This window comes from Nansenia antarctica, assembly GCF_963989245.1.
Source record: "Nansenia antarctica genome assembly, chromosome: 7".
Classification (NCBI taxonomy): domain Eukaryota; kingdom Metazoa; phylum Chordata; class Actinopteri; order Argentiniformes; family Microstomatidae; genus Nansenia; species Nansenia antarctica.
Window position 1 is genome coordinate 35,618,108 of NC_137677.1, and position 27,725 is coordinate 35,645,832.

The 27,725-nt window shown below is 45.1% G+C and overlaps 2 protein-coding genes and 1 long non-coding RNA gene across 3 annotated transcripts; 2 read left to right on the forward strand and 1 right to left on the reverse strand.

Moving 5' to 3' along the window:
* Positions 1-1,511: 1,511 nt before the first annotated feature.
* Positions 1,512-5,291, forward strand: LOC308163078. Its single transcript, XR_013937598.1, has 3 exons — positions 1,512-1,568; positions 1,669-1,739; positions 4,775-5,291. It is a non-coding gene; the product is annotated as an uncharacterized lncRNA (long non-coding RNA).
* A 4,018-nt stretch (positions 5,292-9,309) lies between these two features.
* LOC308162333 (putative inactive tRNA-specific adenosine deaminase-like protein 3) lies at positions 9,310-10,401 on the forward strand (the record flags this gene model as incomplete). Its single annotated transcript, XM_080536491.1, has 1 exon — positions 9,310-10,401. The coding sequence occupies one exon, from the start codon at positions 9,310-9,312 to the stop codon at positions 10,399-10,401; it is 1,092 nt and encodes a 363-aa protein (XP_080392617.1).
* A 5,860-nt stretch (positions 10,402-16,261) lies between these two features.
* Positions 16,262-21,359, reverse strand: LOC308162553 (RAD52 motif-containing protein 1-like; the record flags this gene model as incomplete). Its single annotated transcript, XM_080536699.1, has 6 exons — positions 16,262-16,374; positions 16,820-17,018; positions 17,619-17,672; positions 19,728-19,805; positions 19,945-20,124; positions 21,255-21,359. The coding sequence occupies 6 exons, from the start codon at positions 21,357-21,359 to the stop codon at positions 16,262-16,264; spliced, it is 729 nt and encodes a 242-aa protein (XP_080392825.1).
* Between the last annotated feature and the right edge of the window lie 6,366 nt (positions 21,360-27,725).

Genomic DNA, 27,725 nt, shown 5'->3' on the forward strand with positions numbered 1-27,725 from the left:
GCATGCATCGATCGCATACTCAAAGATTTAGCAGTATACATACTAGATTTCTTGCATACAAAAATTTCGCATACTGTACAGTGTGAACACTCTCACATACTCAAATCTATGTCATATCTAGTATGAATAGTATGCTAGTATGCCATTTCGAACACACCCTAAGATTTCCTTTATGATGGGTTTATAATTCAGTTTGCACATTATGTGAATTTATAAAGCATTGGTAACAGTGCAGCCATAATTGCCGGTTAATTCCCGTAAATTACTAAATTTACCATACCTTCAAGCGTAGTAAACCTTGCATCAAATCCGAACATACTTACGGTTTGTTAGCAACCGCTTTACTTTTGCTAGCAATCATAACAATGCAAGCAGGTTTTCCCTATTGTTTAAAATGCTACAAGGGCCAATAGCCATATCTTGCCGACCTCGTCCCCCTCCACACCCCCTTCCGTTGCCTCAGGTCTGACGACCAAACCACCCTCAAGACCACCAGGACCAAGCTCTGGACCTGGGGTGATAGGGTCTTAGCCCCGTCCCTCTGGAACGCCCTCCCCAACCACATCAGACAGGCCAACACCCTCCCAACATTTAAACAGGCCCTCAAAACCCACCTCTTCCAGCTTGCCTTTACCAGTTAACCCTCTCCCCCTCCCCTTCCCATGTGTCCCCAGCACTACCTTAATTAGGCCCCTATACTTTCTTTAATTTATTTTTTGTGTCTTTTTATTTTTACTACTTAATCTTTTCAGTTTGTAAAGCATCTTTGAGTGTCTAGAAAAGAGTGTTTATTTAAGTCTAATGTATTATTATTGTTATTATTATTATTATTATTATTATTATTATTATTATTATATCTGCATACAAGCTGCTGAACTACATCTTGACTGTCCCTCCTAAAGACCTCCTCACCCCCACTAACCCTCTGTACAGTTCCTCTACTGTTAATAATAATAATAATAATAATAATAATAATAATAACTGTTTTCAAGTAGAATAAGTTTAAGAAGTAATCCTTCTTTCGTCTAGTTTGTGACTGCTAATGGCCCCTGGTCTGAGCATAGATTTCTTTTTCTTATGATGGCTGAGGGATAGATGATTCACTTAATTTAGACAAAGCATTCCCCCCTCCCTTTGAGAATGATGGCATAATGCTGAGGGACCGCCCGTTTTATCTGACATACGCCCTTCTGCTAACACCTAAAATGCTCTGTCTTGTCCAATCTTGTGCAAATAATGATAACAATTCAATGTTTGCAGCAGCTGTTACATTTGGGTAAAACAAAATGATCCATATTTTATGGCTGTGTGATTATTCTCCAGTCTCTGTGTGTGCTCACGAGTTGGTTAAATCTCACCTGGCAGAAAGAAGCTCTCTCTGAGCCAGATTTCTGAGGAACATCAAATATTAACATTAACAAATGTTACGAGAACGGGAACCTCCTCGTTTCGTAGGATTCTGCTTTGCATGTGTCTCGAGGTCAACCCATCAAAATGCATACTATCACAGCAGTATAAAAGTCAGAACTTGGGGTTAGAATAACACACTTGTGGCGATACTCCAGCATGTAAGTAATTTAGTTACTACAGGTCATACAACTGTCTCATATATGAATAACTGTGTGCCTAATGTAATTGTTTCTGCTTGACCCTGTATTGTATATGTAGAGTTATCTGAGAGGACAAAATAACAGAACATCTGAATCACATCAAATACGTATCGTAACCAGTCGCCAAAGGTGAGTTTTCTTTTCTTTCTCAGCTTTTATGCAGCCGCATGTTGTCAATGCTTGAGTGTGATAACCCGTCACCATGGTAACCCTACACTAAAGTCTGCATTATGTCAGTGTGATAACCCTACACTAAAGTCTTCATTATGTGAGTGTGATAACCCTACACTAAAGTCTTCATTATGTGAGTGTGATAACCCTACACTAAAGTCTTCATTATGTGAGTGTGATAACCCTGCACTGAAGTCTTCATTATGTGAGTGTGATAACCCTACACTACAGTCTTCATTATGTGAGTGTGATAACCCTACACTAAAGTCTTCATTATGTGAGTGTGATAACCCTACACTAAAGTCTTCATTATGTGAGTGTGATAACCCTACACTACAGTCTTCATTATGTGTGATAACCTACACTAAAGTCTTCATTATGTGAGTGTGATAACCCTACACTAAAGTCTTCATTATGTGAGTGTGATAACCCTACACTAAAGTCTTCATTATGTGAGTGTGATAACCCTACACTACAGTCTTCATTATGTGTGATAACCTACACTAAAGTCTTCATTATGTGAGTGTGATAACCCTACACTAAAGTCTTCATTATGTGAGTGTGATAACCCTACACTAAAGTCTTCATTATGTGAGTGTGATAACCCTACACTAAAGTCTTCATTATGTGAGTGTGATAACCCTACACTAAAGTCTTCATTATGTGAGTGTGATAACCCTACACTACAGTCTTCATTATGTGTGATAACCCTACACTAATGTCTTCATTATGTGAGTGTGATAACCCTACACTAAAGTCTTCATTATGTGAGTGTGATAACCCTACACTAAAGTCTTCATTATGTGAGTGTGATAACCCGACACTAAAGTCTTCATTATGTGAGTGTGATAACCTACACTAAAGTCTTCATTATGTGAGTGTGATAACCCTACACTAAAGTCTTCATTATGTGAGTGTGATAACCCGACACTAAAGTCTTCATTATGTGAGTGTGATAACCCTACACTAAAGTCTTCATTATGTGAGTGTGATAACCCGTCTCACTAAAGTCTTCATTATGAGTGTGATAACCCGACACTAAAGTCTTCATTATGTGAGTGTGATAACCCTACACTAAAGTCTTCATTATGTGAGTGTGATAACCCTACACTAAAGTCTTCATTATGTGAGTGTGATAACCCTACACTACAGTCTTCATTATGTGTGATAACCTACACTAAAGTCTTCATTATGTGAGTGTGATAACCCGTCTCACTAAAGTCTTCATTATGAGTGTGATAACCCGACACTAAAGTCTTCATTATGTGAGTGTGATAACCCTACACTAAAGTCTTCATTATGTGAGTGTGATAACCCTACACTAAAGTCTTCATTATGTGAGTGTGATAACCCTACACTAAAGTCTTCATTATGTGAGTGTGATAACCCTACACTACAGTCTTCATTATGTGTGATAACCCTACACTAATGTCTTCATTATGTGAGTGTGATAACCCTACACTAAAGTCTTCATTATGTGAGTGTGATAACCCTACACTAAAGTCTTCATTATGTGAGTGTGATAACCCGACACTAAAGTCTTCATTATGTGAGTGTGATAACCTACACTAAAGTCTTCATTATGTGAGTGTGATAACCCTACACTAAAGTCTTCATTATGTGAGTGTGATAACCCGACACTAAAGTCTTCATTATGTGAGTGTGATAACCCTACACTAAAGTCTTCATTATGTGAGTGTGATAACCCGTCTCACTAAAGTCTTCATTATGAGTGTGATAACCCGACACTAAAGTCTTCATTATGTGAGTGTGATAACCCTACACTAAAGTCTTCATTATGTGAGTGTGATAACCCTACACTAAAGTCTTCATTATGTGAGTGTGATAACCCGTCTCACTAAAGTCTTCATTATGAGTGTGATAACCCTACACTAAAGTCTTCATTATGTGAGTGTGATAACCCTACACTAAAGTCTTCATTATGTGAGTGTGATAACCCTACACTAAAGTCTTCATTATGTGAGTGTGATAACCCGACACTAAAGTCTTCATTATGTGAGTGTGATAACCCTACACTACAGTCTTCATTATGTGAGTGTGATAACCCTACACTAAAGTCTTCATTATGTGAGTGTGATAACCCTACACTAAAGTCTTCATTATGTGAGTGTGATAACCCTACACTAAAGTCTTCATTATGTGAGTGTGATAACCCTACACTAAAGTCTTCATTATGTCAGTGTGATAACCCTACACTAAAGTCTTCATTATGTGAGTGTGATAACCCTACACTAAAGTCTTCATTATGTGAGTGTGATAACCCTACACTAAAGTCTTCATTATGTGAGTGTGATAACCCTACACTAAAGTCTTCATTATGTGAGTGTGATAACCCGACACTAAAGTCTTCATTATGGGAGTTGTTTTTGTAAGCCTCGTAACAAGCTTTGCCAGTTACAATCGCTGACTAGGAAGGTAAAGAGCACTACTGTACAGTACACTACAGCAGTGGTGGACTCAGGCTGTTTGAAGGGCAGGGGCGAAAAGGAAAAAAGGGCACCTACTGCACAACATGGGACCCCATCAGTGCACATGGTCAAGTTTCGACCATTGGAAGGGCAGCCAATAGGGCACATCCTCTAATTTTGCCACTCAAAAGGGCACTTTAGTGCGACGTTTTTCAACTGTGGGGGCACATGGTCAAGTTTAGACCATTGGAGGGGCACCAATAGGGCACATCCTCTCATTTTCGCCACTCAAAAGGGCACTTAAGAGAGACGTTTTTCAACCGTGGGGGCACCAGGAGGGGCGGTCGCCCCCCCTGCCCCCCCCCCCCTGCCCCCGCCAGTGCACTACAGTATGTGTCTTGTCTGCTTGTTAGAACAATGAATAACCAGAACATTCCTTGTGTGTTACCTCTGTGCGCATCCACAGTGACTGCTGATGTGCATTCAATTGTTGTTTATTTTTCTTTCTAGATATTTGATGTTGTGCTGGCCCTATTATTGACTCAAACCTTGTGCTCTACACAGGATATCAGCATGGGGTTCCATTGGCCTTCCCTGTTCCTGGGGTTGCTCTGTGCAACAGTGACGATACGCGGTCAACCAGCCAACGTCCAACAACGGTACGCTACCTTCCTCCGACAACACGTGAACGGGCGTATGACTGCCGAGGCCTGTGTGGGCTATATGGACCATCTGAGGTTGACAAATCCTAACACTAATGAATGCAAAACCAGAAACACCTTCATTCTTGCTAATTCAGGGCAGGTCAGGGCCATATGCACTGGAGGTGGCACAAATTTGCGTCGTTCAGGTCAGGGTATTATTGTCAGAAGCAACTCTCGCTTCCCTGTAGTCACATGTACGCACACAGGTGGGGACCGTTACCCCCACTGTAAGTACAGGGGTAACAGGGATACCAGAACAATTGAAATAGCTTGTGAAGCAGAATGGCCAGTGCATTATGATGACGATACTGTTATCGGTTAGTAGCTCAATATATAATGCTTTGATGTGGCTCTCAGAAATAAAATGTTTCATTCACCACCTGTGTCCTGTCTTTCTGTGATACACTGATAACCATACATGAATGCCATGGGCGTCGATGGGCGTTGAAAATCGATGGTAAAAAAAAGATATATATATTTTAAAAAACAACAACATTGAAACCAGAATAGAAGTAAAAGTAGTACAATACTCATTATTGTATTTTAAACCGTTTTTCAGTGCATGAGGTCAGCTCACTGCCTGGGCTAGAGGTACTCCATTTGCGCCTTGCCCGAGCGTTTCCCCCTCAATCAGGGTTGCCAGATGGGGCAGGTTACCGCCGAATGGGCTACTTTTGATCACACTGGGCCGGAAAAATAAATAGGATAAATAGCATTTAGGCGGTAACAAAATGTCAGTGCCTGAAAGTTACAACATGTGTGAAGTTAAAACACACACCCTAATAGCTACATACAATGTGCAGGGTTTTTATTTTATTTTACAAACATCATTGGCAACAGACATACAGTTTAGGGGGCAGGAGATGGGCACCTGCCCAATAGTAATTAGCGGTTTTCTGACAATAGGCTTTGGGCTGTTTTTTTGGTGGATTTAGCGGTTTTTAGACTGTGATTAGGCTGGACTTTTCTTTTTTCTGGTGCCGTCCTAAGGGTAAAAGTCAAACTCCGCGTATGATGAATGCTGTACATTATTCCACTTTGGGTCATTTATTTGATTGTTGTTGACCAAGAGACTCCGGCCTTTTCACATCATTATTTGCTAGCAAACAGGTGGGATCCGGGTGGCCCTCTGTCAATATAAATCAATCAACCAAGCACCAGGCAACATTGACATTACATGTGAGCATGGCTGGCCAGTGCACTTTCGAAATGATATTGTTTACTTCCAGAACGGATAACTTTTGTTATTCAGTCGCTTTCAAAAGTAAATAAAGCCATTTGATTCCTAACCTTGATATTGATTTTGTTATTGTGTCAACACACATGCTTACAAAAAACGACAGTATTAATTTGGCGCCAGACTACAGTTTCCCAGAGTGGGTTTGACTGAATTTCAGCCATTACTGGAACACAATGTAAGCTGTGCAAACATGATTGTTTGATAAGTCTCAGAGAGCAAGGCAATTATTTCTAGGCCAAGGTCTTATCACAGACTAAAGCTGAACTACACAGTTAGTCCCCAAGTACAGTGCCATTCACCTTTAAACTCTCTTGTTTACACCTCAAAGTAGAACATAAAGAATAATCGACTACATCTCCTACTTTGATCCAATACTTTTGTGTAACTGGTGTCAGGGCTGAATTTAGTCACATTGCTGGAAAAAAAATACAATTCAAATATATTTCAGGTTGGACCAGAAAGTGACATCTCCAGTGGTTTTAACCAGCATACTTGTAGCTCAGTGTAGTGTGATGTGTGATGCCTGAAATCCTAGCCAGGGCTAGAATGCAGTGTCTCTTGTGGCCAGCAGATGGCAGGGATGCTGCGCTATTAAACTCTCAGATTCCTGAGATTCCAGGGAATTTATGGCTTTAATCCACCTCTAGGATTATTAGATGTTTCATTCATTAGTGGGAGCTCTGTTTTAACACTAGAACAGCCATGGGTGGGGTCATTAACACTAGAACAGCCATGGATGGGGTCAGAAAAAGTATATCTTTGCACTCAATCAAATTTCAGGACCCTCCTTTCATGACTTTTCCTAGATATGTGCGTTCTACCACTGACCAGTATCCTTACATTTTTAAAATCACATCAGGATAAGCTAGTATGAAGCTATTTTGCAGTTTTTCTGTGTAGGAGGCTAATTTACAAGACGCGCCAACTAGTGGTCGTTGTGTGTAAGTAGCGTTTCCCATTGTAAAGACTATGGTCATTTGACCCCCGAGGCTGTCCTAGTGTTAAGGAGGGTAGACAAGGGGTCATCTCACCAGAGTCAGTCACAAGCATTATCCTGAAATGATTTATATCATTACATGAACTGTGGGTTTTGGACACTACCGTTAAAATCAATAAGCACATTTCTCAAAAGTGTGTCCCACTATAGCGTGTCTCTTTATAAACAGTCTACACACCAAGCAAAATGGTTTCAGTCTTCATTGGGAAACCAAAATGATCTATAAACTATACCGCAGCAAATACAAACATGTATTGCATTTCAATGTGTGTATTTGTATTTCATTCTGACACGCTTCACCCTCCATAAATGTGTATATGGCAGATAATAATAATAATATAAGGTGAAGATGATTTATAATTTATAAATGTAATGTAATGTTTCATTTTCCCCATTGCAGTGAACGGTGGTGATGGCATCAATATGTTTGTGTATTTCGATGGAACGCTTTTATTTTGAAGGTTCCGCCAAACCGGAAGTTCCCTTACATGTGTTCGTTTTCTTCTTAGCACAAGAAGTATTCCAAAATAACTATTACCCTATGATTACCCTGGTCTAGGTAAGTCCAGTAGCACTGCCAATAGACTGTTAACGGTGTGTCGTGTTTTAGCAAACATAATACAATGTTATTCTGTTTTTTTCTACGCTCAAAATGTGCACTTCATAAGTCATCCGGAGAACCGATATCCACTCTCATGTGGTCTAAGGTTTAGGGTTATTTAGATGGTTCACTATTTGTGAAACTTAATTTGTTTTAGTTGTATCAAGTTGCTGATCCATCCAGACGTTGTTGGTGTATATCTTTATTGCATACGTCCATGGCCCCAGCATTTAAACAACGTTTAACCTGGATCAGTATCTTTACACTCCAAACTCAGTCAATGGATAACATAGCTGAATGGCAGCGTACTAATAAGACCGTCTTGACTAACATGTGGGCATATAGAACATTTAATTACGTTTCTAGCATTTCATCAGATAAAAGCATTCCCCATTATTGCATGGAAAGCCGTCTTGTATCTCTTTCGTTGTGCTTCAAATTAGAAAAATGCGAGTGCACTTCTCATAACACCACACTTCCACCAAGTGGTGCAACCTGACAGGAAGTCATAACGCGCCAATCCTGTTGATAAGTAGTTCCTACTAGACAGCTCCGTCAAATACTGTTTTCATGGAATATTTGTGCTAATTACAGCATCTATCTAAATACATCGATATCCCATCATATTGTTAGAATTCAATGTTTTCTCAGGCCAAATCCGTTTTGACGATTAGAAAAATTTAAATTAACAGTTAAACTGTAAAACCATGTTATATGTTCTGTTGGTATGTTGGTAACAACAGAATTTACATCAATAAACACAATCTTAAACTCACTCTAAGACGTGTATATCCTTAAAATAATTATTTTGATTTCACGCTAGATATTTTGGTATTAACGACATGCCTTTTTTCTGTTATGCATTATTGTTATGTTATCCTAATTTAAGTTTTCAGAAGAAGAAATTCATGAGGATCAATACCAGAATTAAAACTTTCACGGTTCAAGTTTATTTTTTGCGTTTCAGATATTAAGTGAATTCTTGCCGATGATCCATGGCTGCCTTTGTGAATGTTGGCACACATCGAACAATCTATAATTCGTTCATACCACCCACCGATTATTCAACCATAAAATTACTATATGAGAGCTTACTAAACTGCAATTTATTCTCTGCCTTAAAGGGGAACAACTGCACATTTGGGAAATTGGATGTGCGTTCAACGTGCGCATCGCTCTCATGTAGGGAGAGCCAATCAACGAAACACCCTTTTTCGTTTTTTTAGAAGTGAAACATCCCTTAAACTCCAACTCCATACTTGTGGATGTCAGTTCTCCAGCTATTCATCACTATACTGTTAGTTAATTCTCTAGCTATCTATTTCCTACTACAGACAGATTTCCCATTTCTTTTGTTACGACAACTATGTAGCTTGGTCTTTGGTTTTAGTAATAGTGCTATCACTACAACCAAAGAGCAAGCAACAACCTTTAGATGTGAATACTCTATCTCTCTGTCAAACAGATCAGCATAAAAATCTATTACATTTTCTTGCAGGTGTCATGTTTTCCCCGTAAATTTAGTTGGAAAAACCACAACTTTCAACTGGGGACCAAATGGAGCCTCTCTGCAAACGCAGGAAAGAGTCAAAGTGTGACACTGACGCCTGGGTGGCATACCCTGTGCTCTCTAACGAGCAGTCACAAGACACTGAGCTGATTGAAGCCTTCGCTGCGCCCATCGTCAACAAGAGAGAAACAGCCCGTTTACTCACGGAGTTGGCTACACTCTACCCTTTACCTGGACTGAACCACATAAAGAGAGTGCGGGCGTGCAAAGATAAGGGCAGCCCTCACCCCTTGGAGGTCATAGTATGTCTTGCCAGTGATGTATCAGACACACACAACAGGAAGGAAATGCACATATCTTCTCTGTTGGCCTCCTCAGACTTGGACTTAAACGGTCTCGGAGATCCTTTTCTGGTCAAGATACCAGCATGTCCCCCTCTGACGAGACTTCAGTTCGAGCAAGCAAGCAAGCACTGGCCTACCTCCTTCCACGAGGACAAGCGTGTGACGGTGGCCCTGAGGGGACAGCTGTTCACCGACCCTCAGAAAGCTAGGATGCAGGAGTACATGATGGCTGCCGTAGCTGCAGCGAGAGCAGGGCAGGAGAAGGGCATGGAACCTGTGGGAGCTGTAGTTGTCGACCCAGAGGCAGAAAGGATCCTCGCCGTGGGCCACGATTGCCAGAAAGGCGCTCATCCACTTCATCATGCTGTCATGGTCTGCATCGATCTTGTGGCCCGGGGACAAGACGGTGGGGCGTACACTTATGACCATTACCCTGCCTGCCAATATACTGTGCATAATTCCTCAGCGCCTCTAAGACTGGGGAACATGCAAACCTCTGGAGTCCTGTTGGATGCAGTCAGTGCAGGGGAGAGAGAGAGACAGGCAGAGTCCTACATCTGCACCGGGTATGACCTGTATGTTACCAGAGAGCCTTGCGTCATGTGCGCCATGGCGCTGGTCCACTCCAGGATCGGCAGAGTCTTCTATGGTACCAGCTCTGCTGATGGGGCATTTGGGACTAAATATAAAATCCACACTCGAAAAGATCTGAATCACCGCTTTGAGGTTTTCAAAGGAGTCTTGGGCCAGCAGTGTGAGGATCTTTTAACGGGCCAGTGCAGTATACCAAAATGAATTCCTGAAGGTTGACATCTTGTTTAGGAATAGTAAACCTTTTGATTAGTAAGTAAGTACGTTTCCAAAACTTTCCACTAAGGTTCCACTGCCGTGATAAATATATTAAGGACTTTGTACCACTGAGTCCCTTGCTTTGAAAATATTGAAGACTTCATTTGCCTAGAAATTATTTAAGACTTGATTTTATGAAAATATTTAAGATATTAGATTCAGGGTATGATGGAAAGATGATAAGATATCAGGTTACTTCGAACATTCTAGGTCCCTAATTAAACCTTTTTGTATGCTTTGTTACACAGTTATGCAATAATGCTTTTACTTTTGTGTTGTTTCACTTAATTGTGGCTATCACTGTATACTTGCCTGTATGGTTCTCATTTTAAATTTCAGACAGATAAGACAAATGTTTTAATTATATTTAGGTAAAAGGGCTGCCAAATAAAACAGGACTTAGGCAGCAGTCCAAAAGGACAGTTAGGGTCAGGTAATTCAACTTTTGAATGAATTAAGATAAGTAAATAAAATACAGTCTGCAAATGTCTTTTCATGTTGTCTCTCTTTATCTCACAGTTCCGACCAAGCTTGTTTTACAGTGCACTCCGCACTGGTTGATTACTGCAAACAATGTCATGTTTTTCAGCTGTTTGTGATGTCACCGACTATGATCAACAAGTCTAGGTGATTTTATATATTTGTGGAATACAGATATTACTGATCATTAACACAGACAACTCGACACTACCGTCTTCATAAGAATTGAGTGTGCTGTTAATTTTTTTTACCGTAGTTGATTGTTACAACTTGGACAAATGAAGCAGGCTTTTTTTTTAACACAACCTTGTAGGTGTGTAGCGTTGCCTCTAACCATTATAGGTTTGCAACACTAGAAACGTTAGTTTGGTAATGGTAGCCATCAAGCGGGGTGCCGCTGCAGACTAGATACACTCATACACTCCTGTCATACACTCCTGTCATAGGGTAAACGGACTGCACTTATATAGCGTCTTATTCCAACAAGTTTATTATCATAAGACGCATAACTCAACGTGGTTGCTTTTCAGACATAAAATCACATTACAATCATAGAATCTCATTACAAGCATAAAGGTCATGTGTTGCCAGGTGAGCTCCAGGTAAAGGTCATGTGTTGCCAGGTGAGCTCCAGGTAAAGGTCATGTGTTGCCAGGTGAGCTCCAGGTAAAGGTCATGTGTTGCCAGGTGAGCTCCAGGTAAAGGTCATGTGTTGCCAGGTGAGCTCCAGGTAAAGGTCATGTGTTGCCAGGTGAGCTCCAGGTAAAGGTCATGTGTTGCCAGGTGAGCTCCAGGTAAAGGTCATGTGTTGCCAGGTGAGCTCCAGGTAAAGGTCATGTGTTGCCAGGTGAGCTCCAGGTAAAGGTCATGTGTTGCCAGGTGAGCTCCAGGTAAAGGTCATGTGTTGCCAGGTGAGCTCCAGGTAAAGGTCATGTGTTGCCAGATGAGCTCCAGGTAAAGGTCATGTGTTGCCAGGTGAGCTCCAGGTAAAGGTCATGTGTTGCCAGATGAGCTCCAGGTAAAGGTCATGTGTTGCAAGGTGAGCTCCAGGTAAAGGTCATGTGTTGCCAGGTGAGCTCCAGGTAAAGGTCATGTGTTGCCAGGTGAGCTCCAGGTAAAGGTCATGTGTTGCCAGGTGAGCTCCAGGTAAAGGTCATGTGTTGCCAGGCAGGTCCCACGGTAGCTCCTCCTCCTCCTCCTCCTCAGGACCATACTGACTCCACGGAACATCATTCACCTGTGATTGGACGACACGTTGGACCAGAAGAGTGTGTGATTGGTTAACATTCTAACATCTCAGACATTTAGAAGAAGGCGACTTACAACAAATACATTTTGTAGTGAATCATCTATCCACCCAGTCATCATAAGAAACACACATCTATGCTAGGAGAGTGTGATTGGTTGAGAGTGTTACCGTGACGACTCCCTCCAGATCGTCCTCATGTAGAACCTTAACAGACAGGTCACCTTAGAGAGACAGGTCACCTCAGACAGACAGGTTAGCTCAGACAGACAGGTTAGCTCAGACAGACAGGTCACCACAGACACAGACTGGTCAGCTCAGACAGACAGACAGACAGACAGGTCACCTCAGACAGACAGGTTAGCTCAGACAGACAGGTCACCACAGACACAGACTGGTCACCTCAGAGAGACAGGTCACCTCAGACAGATAGGTTAGCTCAGACAGACAGGTTAGCTCAGACAGACAGGTCACCACAGACAGGTCAGCTCAGACAGACAGACAGACAGGTCACGACAGACAGGTCAGCTCAGACAGACAGACAGGTCACCTCAGTGTGTGTGTGTGTGGGTGTGAGTGAGTGTGTGCGAGTGTATTTGTGTGTATGTGTGTGTGAGGTATGTGTGTGTGTGTTGTGACATCCCTCTCACTACCACCCATAAGGCGGGGGATCAGAACCGTGGAAAGCACCCCGGACCCCTAGGTAGAGTGGTCAACGTACTGTCTAACCGGACCCTTAGGCAGAGTGGTCAACGTACTGTCTAACGTGACCCCTAGGCAGAGTGGTCAACGTACTGTCTAACCTGACGCCTAGGCAGAGTGGTCAACATACTGTCTAACCTGACGCCTAGGCAGAGTGGTCAACATACTGTCTAACCTGACGCCTAGGCAGAGTGGTCAACATACTGTCTAACCTGACGCCTAGGCAGAGTGGTCAACATACTGTCTAACCTGACCCCTACGCAGAGTGGTCAACATACTGTCTAACCTGACCCCTACGCAGAGTGGTCAACATACTGTCTAACCTGACCCCTACGCAGAGTGGTCAACATACTGTCTAACCTGACCCCTACGCAGAATGGTCAACATACTGTCTAACCTGACCCCTACGCAGAGTGGTCAACATACTGTCTAACCTGACCCCTACGCAGAGTGGTCAACATACTGTCTAACCTGACCCCTACGCAGAATGGTCAACATACTGTCTAACCTGACGCCTAGGCAGAGTGGTCAACATACTGTCTAACCTGACCCCTACGCAGAGTGGTCAACATACTGTCTAACCTGACCCCTACGCAGAGTGGTCAACATACTGTCTAACCTGACCCCTACGCAGAGTGGTCAACATACTGTCTAACCTGACCCCTACGCAGAGTGGTCAACATACTGTCTAACCTGACGCCTAGGCAGAGTGGTCAACGTACTGTCTAACCTGACGCCTAGGCAGAGTGGTCAACATACTGTCTAACCTGACGCCTAGGCAGAGTGGTCAACATACTGTCTAACCTGACGCCTAGGCAGAGTGGTCAACATACTGTCTAACCTGACGCCTAGGCAGAGTGGTCAACATACTGTCTAACCTGACCCCTACGCAGAGTGGTCAACATACTGTCTAACCTGACCCCTACGCAGAGTGGTCAACATACTGTCTAACCTGACCCCTACGCAGAATGGTCAACATACTGTCTAACCTGACCCCTACGCAGAGTGGTCAACATACTGTCTAACCTGACCCCTACGCAGAGTGGTCAACATACTGTCTAACCTGACCCCTACGCAGAATGGTCAACATACTGTCTAACCTGACGCCTAGGCAGAGTGGTCAACATACTGTCTAACCTGACCCCTACGCAGAGTGGTCAACATACTGTCTAACCTGACCCCTACGCAGAATGGTCAACATACTGTCTAACCTGACGCCTAGGCAGAGTGGTCAACATACTGTCTAACCTGCGCAGAGTGGTCAACATACTGTCTAACCTGACCCCTACGCAGAGTGGTCAACATACTGTCTAACCTGACCCCTACGCAGAGTGGTCAACATACTGTCTAACCTGACGCATAGGCAGAGTGGTCAACGTACTGTCTAACCTGACCCCTACGCAGAGTGGTCAACATACTGTCTAACCTGACCCCTACGCAGAGTGGTCAACATACTGTCTAACCTGACGCCTAGGCAGAGTGGTCAACATACTGTCTAACCTGACGCCTAGGCAGAGTGGTCAACATACTGTCTAACCTGACCCCTACGCAGAGTGGTCAACATACTGTCTAACCTGACGCCTAGGCAGAGTGGTCAACATACTGTCTAACCTGACCCCTACGCAGAGTGGTCAACATACTGTCTAACCGGACCCCTACGCAGAGTGGTCAACGGACCCCTAGGTAGAGTGGTCAACATACTGTCTAACCTGACCCCTACGCAGAGTGGTCAACGGACCCCTAGGCAGAGTGGTCAACGTACTGTTTAACCGGACCACTAGGCAGAGTGGTCAACATACTGTCTAACCGGACCCCTAGGCAGAGTGGTCAACGTACTGTCTAACCTGACCCCTACGCAGAGTGGTCAACGGACTGTCTAACCTGACCCCTACACAGAGTGGTCAACGGACTGTCTAACCTGACCCCTACACAGAGTGGTCAACATACTGTCTAACCTGACCCCTACGCAGAGTGGTCAACATACTGTCTAACCTGACCCCTACGCAGAATGGTCAACATACTGTCTAACCTGACCCCTACGCAGAGTGGTCAACATACTGTCTAACCTGACCCCTACGCAGAGTGGTCAACATACTGTCTAACCTGACCCCTACGCAGAATGGTCAACATACTGTCTAACCTGACCCCTACGCAGAGTGGTCAACATACTGTCTAACCTGACCCCTACGCAGAGTGGTCAACGGACCCCTAGGCAGAGTGGTCAAGGGGAGATACTATCTGGTCGCACAGCTGTCCCGCATCCGCCAACCAACGCCAGCCAGCCAGCCAGCCAGCCAGCCAGCCACCCCCCCAAACGCCAAGCCGGCGTGTCCCTCCGGTTGAGGGACCTTCCGTTCTCCTTTTTTTTTAGTTGAACGTTACGGCAGCGCCGTTCTTTTGAGTGGGCAGTGCCCCGCCATCCTTTAAGTTAGGAGGAAAAGATGCCAACATGGCTAAAGATACCTACTGCCTACCCCTGTCTCTAGCTTGTGTGTGCAATTCCTCATGGCCACAATGAGAGGGTTATCACAGTGCAGTGAGAGGGTTATCCCAGTGAGAGGGTTATCCCAGTGAGAGGGTTATCCCAGTGAGAGGGTTATCCCAGTGAGAGGGTTATCACAGTGAGAGGGTTATCCCAGTGAGAGGGTTATCCCAGTGAGAGGGTTATCCCAGTGAGATGGTTATCCCAGTGAGAGGGTTACCCCAGTGAGAGGGTTACCCCAGTGAGACGGTTACCCCAGTGAGAGGGTTATCCCAGTGAGACGGTTATCAGTGAGAGGGTGATCACAGTGAGACGGTTATCAGTGAGAGGGTTATCAGTGAGAGGATGATCACAGTGAGAGGGTGATCACAGTGAGAGGGTTATCCCAGTGAGAGGGTTATGCCAGTGAGAGGGTTATCAGTGAGAGGATGATCACAGGGAGAGGGTTATCAGTGAGAGGGTTATCCCAGAGAGAGGGTTATCCCAGTGAGAGGGTTATCAGTGAGAGGGTGATCACAGTGAGAGGGTTATCAGTGAGAGGGTTATCCCAGTGAGAGGGTTATCAGTGAGAGGATGATCACAGTGAGAGGGTGATCACAGTGAGAGGGTTATCCCAGTGAGAGGGTTATCAGTGAGAGGGTTATCCCAATGAGAGGGTTATCAGTGAGAGGGTTATCCCAGTGAGAGGGTTATCCCAGTGAGAGGGTTATCAGTGAGAGGGTTATCACAGTGAGAGGGTTATCAGTGAGAGGGTTATCCCAATGAGAGGGTTATCAGTGAGAGGGTTATCAGTGAGAGGGTTATCCCAGTGAGAGGGTTATCCCAGTGAGAGGGTTATCAGTGAGAGGGTTATCCCAGTGAGAGGGTTATCAGTGAGAGGGTTATCAGTGAGAGGGTTATCCCAGTGTGTACTGACCCAGGACCAGCAGGAGGACCTTCTCCAGGGCGTCCACCACCGCCTTGTCTTTGGCCCAGCGCTGCAGCTTCCCTCTCTGGAGCAGGACCACCTCTACACACACACACACACACACACACACACACACACACACCACACGCATGCACCATACACACACACACACACGCGCACGCACGCACCAAACACCACACACACGCACCATAAGCACACCACACACACACACACACACACACACCACACACATGCATACATACATGCATAGACACACAAACACACACACACACACACACATGCACCACACACACACACACACACACACACACACACACACACAGGTTAGATCCATGTCTTTCTCGTCTCCCTCTGTGTTGTGCTGTGTGTGTGTGTGTGTGTGTGTGTGGTTTTTCTGGCGTGTGTGTGTGTGTTCGTATGTGAAGTGTGTGTGTGTGGTTTTTGTGGTGTGTGTGTGTGTGTATATCTGTGTGTGTGTGTGTGTGTGTGTGTGTGTGTGTGTGTGTGGTGTGCGTGTGTGACTGACCGGTGGTCTGGTAGGCCTCCTCTGCCAGGCCCCTCCCCCTGCAGCTGAGGCCGTGGTGGGGGAAGGTGAGCTCCACCAGACAGCCGTACCTCAGCCTGCTGCCCTCCTGGGACCCCCCAGACCCCCCCTCCAGCCCTGGGGACTCACCCCCAGACCCCCCCGCCGGCCCTGGGGACACACCTCTGGACAGGTCCTTCAGCTGACACACACACACACACACAAACACACACACAGAGACTTTGTGTAACCGTTGTAACCAGATGGACAGATAAAGAAGTGAGGGTGTGTGTGTGTGTGGACATGGGTGCAGAGTCACTACCTATCTTCCGCCGTAGACTGAAGACCTCCATCTCTTCAGGCTACAACTTAACTGTCCATCCTAAAGACATCCTCATCCCCTCTACAGATGATCTACTGTTAATATAAAATTAATAAAAAAGAAATAGAAAATCTTCCTTCTTCTAGTATTATGACTGGCAATGGCCCCTGATCCTAACCCTGGTCCTAACCCTGGTCCTAACCCTGGTCTAACCCTGGTCTAACCCTGGTCCTAACCCTGGTCCTAACCCTGGTCCTAACCCTGGTCCTAACCCTGATCTAACCCTGGTCTAACCCTGGTCCTAACCCTGGTCTAACCCTGGTCCTAACCCTGGTCTAACCCTGATCCTAACCCTGGTCCTAACCCTGGTCCTAACCCTGGTCTAACCCTGGTCCTAACCCTGGTCCTAACCCTGATCTAACCCTGGTCTCACAGTGAGGATGTGTGTGTGTGTGTGTGTGTGTGTGTGTGTGGCCTCACAGTGAGGATGGTGGTGGTCCAGCCGTTGAAGCCCAGGTAGTGGTTGATCAGGTCCTGACAGGAGCGCAGGCCCAGAGGCCTGCTGGGGAGGGAGGGGGGGGGCCTGCTGCTCTGCTGCACCTAACACACACACACACACACACACACACACACACACACACAGAGACTTAAACACACCTCCTAGCCCCTTCCTCCTACCTCCTACCTCCTAGCCTCTACTACCTCCTACCTCCTAGCCCCTACCTCCTAGCCTCTACTACCTCCTAACTCCTAGCCCCTACCTCCTAGCCCCTACCTCCTAGCCTCTACTACCTCCTAGCCTCTACCTCCTAGCTTCTACCTCCTACCTCCTAGCCCCTACCTCCTAGCCTCTACCTCCTACCTCCTAGCCCCTACTACTGGTTTTCTCTGTGTACCACATGTGCAAAAGAAGATATTTGGTGAGAAAGCATTCTCATTTTATGCACCCAAATTGTGGAATGCACTGCCAGTTTACATTAGGGATGCAACCTCAGCAAATATGTTCAAGTCAAGACTAAAAACCCATGTTTTTAATATTGCCTTTAAATGACTAAATACCACCAGTGTGGTGCCACACCCGCCCCCCACCAGTGTGGTGCCACACTGCCCCCATATGTGCTCTCAAGGGCTCTGCGCTCACAAGGCTCTGCCCTGCTGATTGCTAGAGTCAGAAAAAGGACAATCGGTGAGCGTGCGTTTTCCTTCCGTGCACCAATTCTCTGGAACCGTCTTCCATTAGACATCAGACAGGCTGAATCAGTGAAAGTGTTCAAAACTAACTACCCACCTGTTTTCTGTTGTCTAAGTGCCATAGGCTGTGTATCTGTGCTGTGTAATTATGTGTGTTTTTAAATTGAAATAGTTGTTTTTAATTTGTTTAAAATTGTTGTTTTTACCTATTGTATTTGTGTTGCGAAATTGTGTGTTTTTAAATTGAAATAGTTGTTTTAAATTGTTTTAAACTGTGGCTTACCTATTGTAAAGCACTTTGATGTAAAGTGCTATACAAATAAAGTTATTATTAGTTATTATTATATAATGATTGGAGCACTTTGAGCTGCAATGTTTGCAGGAAAAGCGCTATACAAATAAAAAGTTATTATTATTATTACTACCTCCTACCTCCTAGCATCTACCTCCTTATCTCCTACCTCCTAGCCTCTACCTCCTACCTCCTAGGCCCTACCTCCTACCTCCTTATCTCCTATCTCCTAGCCTCTACCTCCTAGCCTCTAGCTCCTACCTCCTAGCCTCTATCTCCTACCTCCTAGCCTCTACCTCCTAGCCTCTACCTCCTACCTCCTAGCCTCTACCTCCTACCTCCTGCCTCCTAGACTCTACCTCCTACCTCCTAGCCTCTACCTCCTAGCCTCTACCTCCTACCTCCTACCTCCTGCCTCCTAGCCTCTACCTCCTGCCTCCTAGCCCCTACCTCCTAGCCTCGACCTCCTAGCCCCTACCTCCTAGCCTAGACCTCCTAGCCCCTACCTCCTAGCCTCTACCTCCTACCTCCTAGCCCATATCTACTGGTGAACACCAGGGACGTCTGGCTGCTGTTCAGAGGGTCATCATTATACCGTAGTACCACACTGCCCCCTAGTGGTGAATACAGGACTGGTGGTTGGCTTTTGTTGCAGTCCCTGTATGATGTTTTACATCTGAACAATATCTAGTTTTCGAGTTTTTTTCTCTTTTATTTTTCTTCTTCAATCATTTTCAGATTTCTATATATGACACACCATTTGGAAGCTTACAATCTGCACTTTTAACATTGTTCTACGTTAATGCAACATTAAAAGTCGAGGTGCTCTGGGTCGGACCACTACATACGTGTAGGGGTGTGTGCTGTGCTCTGGGTCGTACCACTACATACATGTAGGGGTGTGTGCTGTGCTCTGGGCCGTACCACTACCTACATGTAGGGGTGTGTGCTGTGCTCTGGGTCGTACCACTACGTACATGTAGGGGTGTGTGCTGTGCTCTGGGTCGTACCACTACGTACGTGTAGGCAAGTGTGCTGTGCTCTGGGTCGTACCACTATGTACATGTAGGGGTGTGTGCTGTGCTCTGGGTCGTACCACTACGTACGTGTAGGCGGGTGTGCTGTGCTCTGCGTCGTACCACTACGTACGTGTAGGCGGGTGTGCTGTGCTCTGGGTCGTACCACTATGTACATGTAGGCGGGTGTGCTGTGCTCTAGGTCGTACCACTACATACGTGTAGGCGGGTGTGCTGTGCCCTGGGTCGTACCACTACGCACGTGTAGGGGTGTGTGTGCTGTGCTCTGGGTCGTACCACTACGTACGTGTAGGGGGGTGTGTTGGAACAGGCCTCGTCCGTGTGTGGCCCTCTGGGCGCGGGAGGCCTGGGCGGCAGAGAAGAACTTGACCAGAGCGTAGAACCCGGGCCTGGCCACCGCCGCGTTAGGGAACAGCTTCAGCAGGTACAGAGGCCCGAACCGGGAGAACTCGGTCCAGATGGATTCCTGTAGAACGCAGGAGGCACGTCAGAACGGACCAGCACACAGCAGAGAGGACAGGTGAGGCACGTCAGAAGAGATTGACAGTAACATAGGCAAACCACTCCCCTCAGTTGAATCTCTGCACACCCACAGAACTGTAAAACGGGCAAAGAAGATCATCTCTGACCCCTCACATCCTGCTCATCACCTCTTCCAGCTCCTCCCCTCACGGAGGCGCTACAAGTCATTGTCCACAAAGACTAAACGCTTCACCAACAGCTTTCTCCCCATAGCCATCAGGACTCTGAACGCCTCCCTCTGGCCCCCTCCTCACTGTCATAACCGACATGCATACGATTGTCTGTTGTTGTCTATTTTATTTTTTTTTTTGTCTGATGTTGTCTATTGTGCACTTCTTTGTTTTTGTCATTTGTGTGCTGCAGAGATCAATATGCTGTACCGAGAACAAATTCCACCGGCTTTGGTCGTGTGGCTAATAAACTATCTATCTATCTAACATAATTAAGACGCAGACCAAAGACACAAGTTCAACAAGGGGGAAAGGCTCATCATTCAAGGACAACTCTTACAACCTGACTAGTCCTCCACTACACTAACCTACACTAACCTACACTAACCTACATTAACCTACACTAACCTACACTAACCTACACTAACCTACATTAACCTACACTAACCTACACTAACCTACACTAACCTACATTAACCTACACTAACCTACATTAACCTACACTAACCTACACTAACCTACACTAACCTACATTAACCTACACTAACCTACACTAACCTACACTAACCTACATTAACCTACACTAACCTACATTAACCTACACTAACCTACACTAACCTACATTAACCTACACTAACCTACACTAACCTACATTAACCTACACTACACTAACCTAGATTAACCTACGTTTCTCATATTCCAATAGGAATAATTAAATACAATTAAATAATTAATTACATCGTAATTACCAGGGAGATTTAGGCAAGGCAAGGCAAGTTTATTTGTATAGCACATGTAATACAACAGGGGCAATAAATAATAATAATAATAATAATAATAATAAAAACATTAACAATAACAAGAATCATCATCATGTGTAATGATACTTACTGGTGATACTTACGTAAATGAAAGCTTCTGTGAATGTGGGCTGGATGCCCCAGACGAACAGGGTTTTATTCAGTTCAGTTGGAACTCTGAACTCGATGATGTCGACCTCAGTATCCATGGCGACGGCGACCTCTGACCTCTGACCCGGCGACGGCGACCTCTGACCCGTTCACCTAGCAGCTCCGCAGGACACTCGACGCATAACGGGTTTGCTTCAATGTTGCAAGGCGTCGGTGCCTCTTTACTCTACCGTCTAACACTGTTCAGGTCTTCACACAGCGACATGTTTGATGTTTCCAGACAGAGACACACAGAGAGAGAGATGTTCTAACCGAGAGACATGTTTGATGTTTCCAGACAGAGACACAGAGAGAGAGAGATGTTCTAACAGAGAGAGACTTGTTGTTGTTGTCTGTCGTACTCAGCTACTTCCGCACGCTCGAGAGCTACGGATTTTGCCGCGCTGAACGTCATCCGCGAGCACAGCTGTGTCCAATGATAGAGAAGCGTCCAGCTGAATCTCCTCCCCTCGCTTCCTTCTCAAGCCCTGATTGGAGGAGAAGGAACCAGATCTTCTGATTGGAGGAGAAGGAACCAGATCTTCTCTCTCTATCAGAAACCAAAGTGCACCCGCCTAAAATGGAATGAAGTTCATGAACATTAACATAACAGATAGTAAAAGACTCCACATTGTAATAGTTTCTCATGATAATAATAATATTAATAATAATAATAATAATAATAATAATAATAATAATGTTTATTATCTTAAATTATAATTTCTATTCAAATAGTTGTGAAAATGAACATTTTCTCCAACGACGACCCAAGGCACCCAAGTTTATGTCATGGATCTAATGTTTGGGTCATGGGGCATGTTTGAGAGCAACTGGATTGTCTAATAAAGTGATTAGTCCCATGTGTAAAGTAATTGATAGGCCTAGTGCTCTAGTGGGAATATGGTTGCAATTAGGATCGTCTCTTTCACACCTACATTTGGTTTAAGGCCAGGCAACACACTAATAGGCTTTGTAAGAATTAGTTTTTTTTTTGCACATCACAGGAATCACATCAGTCTTCCTGTTTACACACTGAATGGTTAGAATTAGTGAAAACAGGTTCTCAATATATTGTTATTTCATATATTTAAATATTTCTACGGATAGTAGGCATCTAAGAAACCTGGGTGTTATTTTTGATCAGCCCATGCATTTGGATAAACATGTTAAATCCCTGACACGTACCTGTTTCTTTCACCTCAGAAATATTGCTAAGCTCCGGTCCATTGTAACCCACTCTGAATTAGAACTGTCTGTACATGCATTTATCTCATCTAGACTTGATTACTGTAATTCACTGTTTACCTGTCTCAACAAATCATCTGTAGCACAACTTCAACTGGTCCAGAACGCGGCTGCCATGCTTCTCACCAGGTCCAAGAAATCATGCCACATCACCCTCATCCTAGCATCCCTGCAGTGGCTCCCAGTACAACTTAGAATTTGTAAAGTACTGGTGTTCGCTTTCAGAGCCCTTCATGGCCAAGCCCCCGCCTACATCTCGGATCTCATTCACCCCTACTCATCCACCCGGTCACTGAGGTCCTCCGACCAGGAGCTCCTGGTCGTGCCTAGGACCAGACTTAGAACAAAAGGGGACAGAGCGTTGAGGTGATGGCCCCAAAACTTTGGAACGCCCTCCCCCTTGACCTGAGAGCCGCTCCTTCAGAACAAATTTTTAAGTGGCAACTTAAGACACATCTGTTTTAGCCTTCTTATTGTTCCTTGTACAGGTGATTTTGTGGTAAATGCCCATGAAGGTTAGTGCAATCTGATATCATGAAATGACACATTTTTCAATAGGAAGCACTATGTCTCTTTAAAGTCAGCTGTTTCTTAGATTCTAAGCAGTAGAATTCATCACCTAATTGAAGCAGTCTAACTTGTATCTGCGTCCTTTCTTTGTTTTGACTCAGGAGAAGCAGAGTGGTGCAGCAGAAGAGTGCTGGGCCCATAACCCAGAGGTCGATGGATCGAAACCATCCTCTGCTAAGTACAATTTGAGTCAGATCTTTGTTTTAAGCTTCAAGGTGGCAAAATGGGTTATTTCATGTCAGGTCCAATCTCTTCCTCCCTCAAAAAGGTCAAATTTGTCCGCTTGTGTTTGTTGAAACAGAAAATTTTAATTCTCAGAAGCCCTGGTGGCCTAATGGATAAGGCACTGGCCTCCTAAGCCAGGGATTGTTGGTTGGAGTCCCACCTGGGCTGAATGAAAGCAGAGTGGCGCAGCGGAAGCGTGCTGGGCCCATAACTCAGAGGTTGATGGATCCAAGCCATCCTCTGCTAACTGTCTTCAAAGTCAGCAGTTTCTTAGATTCTAGGCAGTAGAACACATCACATTACTGAAGCAGTCTAACTTGTATCTGTGTCCTTCCTTTGTTTTGACTCCGGAGAGGCAGAGTGGCGCAGTGGAAGCATGCTGGGCCCATAACCCAGAGGTCGATGGATTGAAACCATCCTCTGCTAACTGTCTTTAAAGTCAGCTGTTTCTTAGGGTGTGTTCTCACTAGAACATTTGCTTCACTTGGAATCGGAGTTTAGGATAAAAGTCGCTTTGCTCTGCGTTGTTTGGAGCTGTGAGTACGTGCATTCGAAGTCGCTCCCGGAGCAAACACCCGTCGGATGCTCCGCTTGAAAAGGGTGGTTTCGCTCCGGTTAGAAACGACGCATCCATCACTTTGCTTCGCTTCGCTTTTGGTGAGAACGCTGCTCGAGGCAGTCCATAGGAAAACAACAGCGCATACGTGTTGATCTGGATAAGAGCGGGACGAACGGGCAGATCTATCTATCTATCTATCTATCTATCTATTGTTCGTCCTAATCTGTAGCCTACATTGCTCTTCAAAAAACCTATAAGACCATTCCCCTGTTATGTTGGATTCAATGCAGCAATATGGACTACGCCTACTTTACGTACGTCCCAGGACAGTCCCAAGGCAGTCAACGTGTCCGTGGGCATTCAGTCGGCGTGTGTGTGTGTGTGTGTCACAAGCTCGCTGCATGTGGAGACCCCCGGTAAATGAAAGCGCGCAGCTGTCTCTAGATCAAGTGTGTGTGTTCTCCCATCTCTGCCTTTCATAAGAACAGCGCAACACTTGTTTGTTTTTTTGTATGTAGGCCTATTTATTTATTTATAAATGGTGGTGAAGATCTATTTCCTGCTCATGCTCGTATTGATGTTGATTATTTATTTATTTTTAATTTGTTTTTCAGATTGTATCCCTTTTTTCACCCAATTTGGTAGCCAATTGAACCCAACCTAGCATCCAATTATCCCCTGCCTATTGCGAGGGATCCGCCGCACGACCCCGCGGCCGGCAGTCCCAGAGGAGGCCGCCAGGCAGACTAGCTGACTGGCTCCTCGAGCCCAGCACCGTTATTCCAGCACCAGACGGGGGCGCTGTTGCGCGACGGATCCTTGTCCGGAACTACTCCTATACCCCCCTCGGGAGCGGCCGCCCAATATGCCGTTCCCCGTGTGTGCCCTGGCCATATCCGGGTCTGGCGAGCCTTGATGTTAATTTGACATTATCTGGAACCAAAAACCAAAAAGAAGCGCCAGTAGGGCGAGCGAACGCCATACGTTGTTGTGGGTCCATCGTTTGTGTCTCTGTTGAATTCCCTCTCAATTTTTCGGACCAATCAAATACCATGTCTGTTCCTTCGATTGCGTATGATACTTCGTTTACATGAAGGGCTGTGAGAACGCAAATCAGAGAAATAATTTATGCAACAATGTTGCGAAGTCATCCACTTGCTCCGGGTCTCGATTCGAACTTTCATGTGAGAACATGACCTTAGATTCTAAGCAGTAGAACTTATCACCTTACTGAAGCAGTCTAAATTGTATCTCCGTCCTTTCTTTGGTTTGACTCAGGAGAAGCAGATTGGCGCAGCGGAAGCGTGCTGGGCCCATAACCCAGGGGTCGATGGATCGAAACCATCCTCTGCTAACTGTCTTCAAAGTCAGCTGTTTCTTAGATTCTAAGCAGGAGAACTCATCACCTTACTGAAGCAGTCTAAATTGTATCTGCGTCCTTTCTTTGTTCTGACTCAGGAGAAGCAGACTGGCCCAGCGGAAGCGTGCTGGGCCCATAACCCAGGGGTCGATGGATCGAAACCATCCTCTACTAACTGTCTTTAAAGTCAGCTGTTTCTTAGATTTTAGGCAGTAGAACACATCACCTTACTGAAGCAATCAAACTTGTATCTGCGTCCTTCCTTTGTTTTGACTCAGGAGAAGCAGAGTGGCGCAGCGGAAGCGTGCTGGGCCCATAACCCAGAGGTCGATGGATTGAAACCATCCTCTGCTAACTGTCTTTAAAGTCAGCTGTTTCTTAGATTCTAAGCAGTAGGACTCATGACCTTACTGAAGCAGTCTAAATTGTATCTGCGTCCTTTCTTTGTTCTGAATGAGAAGAAGCAGAGTGGCGCAGCGGAAGCGTGCTGGGCCCATAACCCAGAGGTCGATGGATCGAAACCATCCTCTGCTAACTGTCTTTAAAGTCAGCTGTTTCTTAGATTCTAGGCAGTAGATCACATCACCTTACTGAAGCAATCAAACTTGTATCTGCGTCCTTCCGCTGTTTTGACTCAGGAGAAGCAGAGTGGCGCAGCGGAAGCGTGCTGGGCCCATAACCCAGAGGTCGATGGATCGAAACCATCCTCTGCTAACTGTCTTTAAAGTCAGCGGTTTCTTAGATTCTAGGCAGTTGAATTCATCACCTAATTGAAGCAGTCTAAATTGTATCTTCGTCCTTTCTTTGTTCTGAATTAGAAGAAGCAGAGTGAGGCAGTGGAAGCATGCTGGGCCCATAACCCAGAGGTCGATGGATCGAAACCATCCTATGCTAACTGTCTTTAAAGTCAGCTGTTTCTGAGATTCTAAGCAGTTGAATTCATCACCTAATTGAAGCAGTCTAACTTGTATCTGCGTCCTTCCTTTGTTTAGACTCAGGAGAAGCAGAGTGGCGCAGCGGAAGCGTGCTGGGCCCATAACCCAGAGGTCGATGGATCGAAACCATCCTCTGCTAACTTTCTTTAAAGTCTGCTGTTTCTTAGATTCTAGGCAGTTGATTTCATCACCTAATTGAAGCAGTCTAAATTGTATCTACGTCCTTTCTTTGTTCTGAATTAGAAGAAGCAGAGTGGTGCAGCGGAAGCGTGCTGGGCCCATAACCCAGAGGTCGATGGATCGAAACCATCCTCTGCTAACTGTCTTTAAATTCAGCTGTTTCTTAGATTCTAGGCAGTTGCATTCATCACCTAATTGAAGCAGTCTAACTTGTATCTGCGTCCTTCCTTTGTTTAGACTCAGGAGAAGCAGAGTGGCGCAGCGGAAGCGTGCTGGGCCCATAACCCAGAGGTCGATGGATCGAAACCATACTCTGATAACTGTCTTTAAATTGAGCTGTTTCTTAGATTCTAGGCAGTTGAATTCATCACCTAATTGAAGCAGTCTAACTTGTATCTGCGTCCTTCCTTTGTTTAGACTCAGGAGAAGCAGAGTGGCGCAGCGGAAGCGTGCTGGGCCCATAACCCAGAGGTCGATGGATCGAAACCATCCTCTGCTAACTGTCTTTAAAGTCAGCTGTTTCTTAGATTCTAGGCAGTAGATCACATCACCTTACTGAAGCAATCAAACTTGTATCTGCGTCCTTCCGCTGTTTTGACTCAGGAGAAGCAGAGTGGCGCAGCGGAAGCGTGCTGGGCCCATAACCCAGAGGTCGATGGATCGAAACCATCCTCTGCTAACTGTCTTTAAAGTCAGCGGTTTCTTAGATTCTAGGCAGTTGAATTCATCACCTAATTGAAGCAGTCTAAATTGTATCTTCGTCCTTTCTTTGTTCTGAATTAGAAGAAGCAGAGTGAGGCAGTGGAAGCATGCTGGGCCCATAACCCAGAGGTCGATGGATCGAAACCATCCTATGCTAACTGTCTTTAAAGTCAGCTGTTTCTGAGATTCTAAGCAGTTGAATTCATCACCTAATTGAAGCAGTCTAACTTGTATCTGCGTCCTTCCTTTGTTTAGACTCAGGAGAAGCAGAGTGGCGCAGCGGAAGCGTGCTGGGCCCATAACCCAGAGGTCGATGGATCGAAACCATCCTCTGCTAACTTTCTTTAAAGTCTGCTGTTTCTTAGATTCTAGGCAGTTGATTTCATCACCTAATTGAAGCAGTCTAAATTGTATCTACGTCCTTTCTTTGTTCTGAATTAGAAGAAGCAGAGTGGTGCAGCGGAAGCGTGCTGGGCCCATAACCCAGAGGTCGATGGATCGAAACCATCCTCTGCTAACTGTCTTTAAATTCAGCTGTTTCTTAGATTCTAGGCAGTTGCATTCATCACCTAATTGAAGCAGTCTAACTTGTATCTGCGTCCTTCCTTTGTTTAGACTCAGGAGAAGCAGAGTGGCGCAGCGGAAGCGT